This window comes from Rhinopithecus bieti, unplaced genomic scaffold (assembly GCF_001698545.2).
Source record: "Rhinopithecus bieti isolate Rb0 unplaced genomic scaffold, ASM169854v2 repeat_18856, whole genome shotgun sequence".
Taxonomy (NCBI): Eukaryota; Metazoa; Chordata; class Mammalia; order Primates; family Cercopithecidae; genus Rhinopithecus; species Rhinopithecus bieti.
The window spans coordinates 572-3292 of record NW_016835811.1 but is presented as its reverse complement, the minus strand read 5'-3'; the positions used below and the strand labels follow the sequence as shown (position 1 = coordinate 3292).

The 2721-nt window shown below is 42.0% G+C and overlaps 1 gene segment (V, D, J or C); it reads right to left on the bottom strand.

The window, feature by feature from the left end:
• Positions 1 to 539: 539 nt before the first annotated feature.
• On the bottom strand, positions 540 to 1177 carry LOC108524712 (Ig heavy chain V-III region 23-like). The segment is given in 2 exon segments: positions 540 to 961; positions 1065 to 1177. Coding segments are annotated over 2 exon segments (468 nt in total).
• Positions 1178 to 2721: the final 1544 nt, after the last annotated feature.

The following is a 2721-nucleotide window of genomic DNA, read 5'->3' as shown; positions in this document are numbered from 1 at the left end:
GAAATGTCTGTTCATATCCTTTGCCCACTTTTTGACGCAGTTGTTTTGTTTTTTTTTTTTGTTGTTTTTCTGTTTTGTTTTGTTTTGTTTTGTTTTTTGAGTTGGATGTTTTAAAGGACAATGGGTTTTACAGTTTTAAAGGACAATGGGTTACTGTGAAAACTGTCAGGATTTGAAGGACCCTGGCCCTGGGTGAGCCTCCCTCTTGGTCCCAGTCTGAATCCCAAAGCCTGTTCCAATCAGAGATTCCCACGGAGACACCAGCCCTGAGTCTGATTGAAAAATACTTCCCAGGTTCCCCTGGGCTTTCTCGGAACTCTGATTCTGGTGACCAGTGGAGGGTCATTTCTGTGCTCAAAGTGACACTCGGGCTCCTGTGGAGGTGAATTTGTGTCTTCCTGTTACAAAAACAAACACACACCATGGAAAAATGTTTCACATTCAGAGACATTAAATGTCAGTACAGAATTGTAAATCTGAAAGGTTCTCTGAGGAAACTTGATGATGAGTCAGTCCAAGATGCTAACAGAAAACAGCCTTTAGCACCACCAGCCCCTGCCACGGAGAATAACCCAGTTAACAGGACTCTGGACACCCCTCATGGTCTCGGATGCCCCTGCTGGAAGGTTTGTGTCTGGGTTCACACTCACTGTGCTTCTAGTACAGTAATACACAGCCTTGTCCTCAGCTCTCAGATTGTTCATTTGCAGATACAGCGTGTTCTTGGCATTTTCTCTGGAGATGGTAACTTGGCCCTTCATGGAGTCTGCATAGTATGTGCTACTCCCATCTCTATTAATACGTGAGACCCACTCCAGCCCCTTCTCCGGAGCCTGGCAGACCCAGCTTATGCAGTAGTTACTGAAGGTGAATCCAGAGGCTGCACAGGAGAGTCTCATGTATCCCCCAGGCTGTACCAAGTCTCCCCCAGACTCCACAAGCTGCAGCTCACACTGGACATCTGAAAACACAAAGACACCATGATCAGAAACTTCCACACAGATCCACTGTTTCTCTCACTCATGTCCATTCACACTCAATATCTCTAGTTTTCCATGAATCACCTTTTAAAATAGCAACAAGGAAAACCCAGCTCAGCCCAAACTCCATGGTGAGTTCTCTGTGCAGTCCTGATCAGCAAGCAGAAGCACCTGGGAATCCCGGGGCTGCGGCTCCTCTCCCAGAGCTGTAGGGTCGGGGCTGGACTTGTTTTCATCAGCAGAGGGAGGGCGGTATTTGCATGTCTTCTACTGTATACCAAGCTCTGGAGTGAGACAACTGAAGAGAGAGCAGGGCCCAGAGCACCTGAGAGTGTCCTGAGGAAGATGGGTGACAACAATGAGATTTGAGAAAATGTGCTTATTATGAAATTGTGCTGTGACAAAAACTTTGCCCTGAACACATTTCAGTTTTACCTATGTGTGTAAATTATGCTCTGTAGGAGTCAATGTTCTCTATTTACAGATGTCAAGTAAACCCACACATGAATGGGCTCTGTATGTACCTAAGAGCTCATGTCTGGGATGAGTGAGTTCTGGTATCTGGGCCTCCGCTTCTCACCACTGGCCCTGACTCCTCCCTTAGCCAACTCCAGGACAGAGCTGGACATGCCCAGTGTGGTTTGGAGAAGCCGCTGCCTAATCAGAATATGTGTGATTTTGCTGCACTCTCCTGTTCACCTTAAACTGTGGAGAGAACTAGGGTTCAGGTAGGTAAATTTTCAGGTATCTCTGACATTTAACCTACTGGTACCTATCTTTCTGTCACTCCTACAGTGTCTAATTTTCAACTTGTTTCCTTGTAATAAATTTTACAAGGTTTGACTGACATTACATGTTTAAAGTGTACAACTGATAATCAGGACATGACTATGACCACTATCAAGAAGGTGGACAAGTGATTTTCCTCAACTTTTTTTCTGTCCTTCTATATTTCCTTAGACCTTTCTCCTTCCCTTCTTCCAACATGTTCCCAGGCAACTACTAATCTTCTTTATATTACTTTAGATCAGTTTTTATTATCCAGAATGTATAAAATAGAATCATGTGTTATATACCCTTATTTGTTTGGCTTATTTTACTCAATTTAAATACTTGATAATTTTATCTTCTTAGTTTGTGTATCAGACATTCCTTTATTATGATTGGTGGGTAGTATTCCAGTGAACAAAGTTACCATGATTTGTTTTTCTATCAGGCAGCTGATCAATATTTGGATCCTTTCATTATTTTTGGTCTTACTTAAAAAATCTTCTATTCAGATTGGAAATATACATAGGTGAGATTTTTTAAATATTTTACCACAATAAAATCAACAATAACTGTTAAACAGAGAAAATGGACTTTTGCAAATTTTCTGTAATACTTCAGATCATTGAAATTTTAAGACAGTCAACAAACCTGAAATCTAGAGACACACAAGTTCTTGTACAGAGAATCAAAGCGAGGGTGTGCGCTGAACTGAGGCACGATTTGCCAAATGAAATACAGGCTAGTACAAGATAAAGTACACTAATATACTTTGAATTGCTTTGAGTTGAGTGTGGTAAGCATGATTTTAGTGTGAAATTCTCAAGGAACACATACTGAAGAGCTTTTCTATTCTTTTGAATCCATTTCCCTTTTAGTGGGAACAGTCACAAAAATCTTCCCTTCCCAAAGTGTCTCTTTGGGGGAGTAGGAGAGCCCACGCTTCGGAAGTGCTTCCAGAGCCAACAACCTT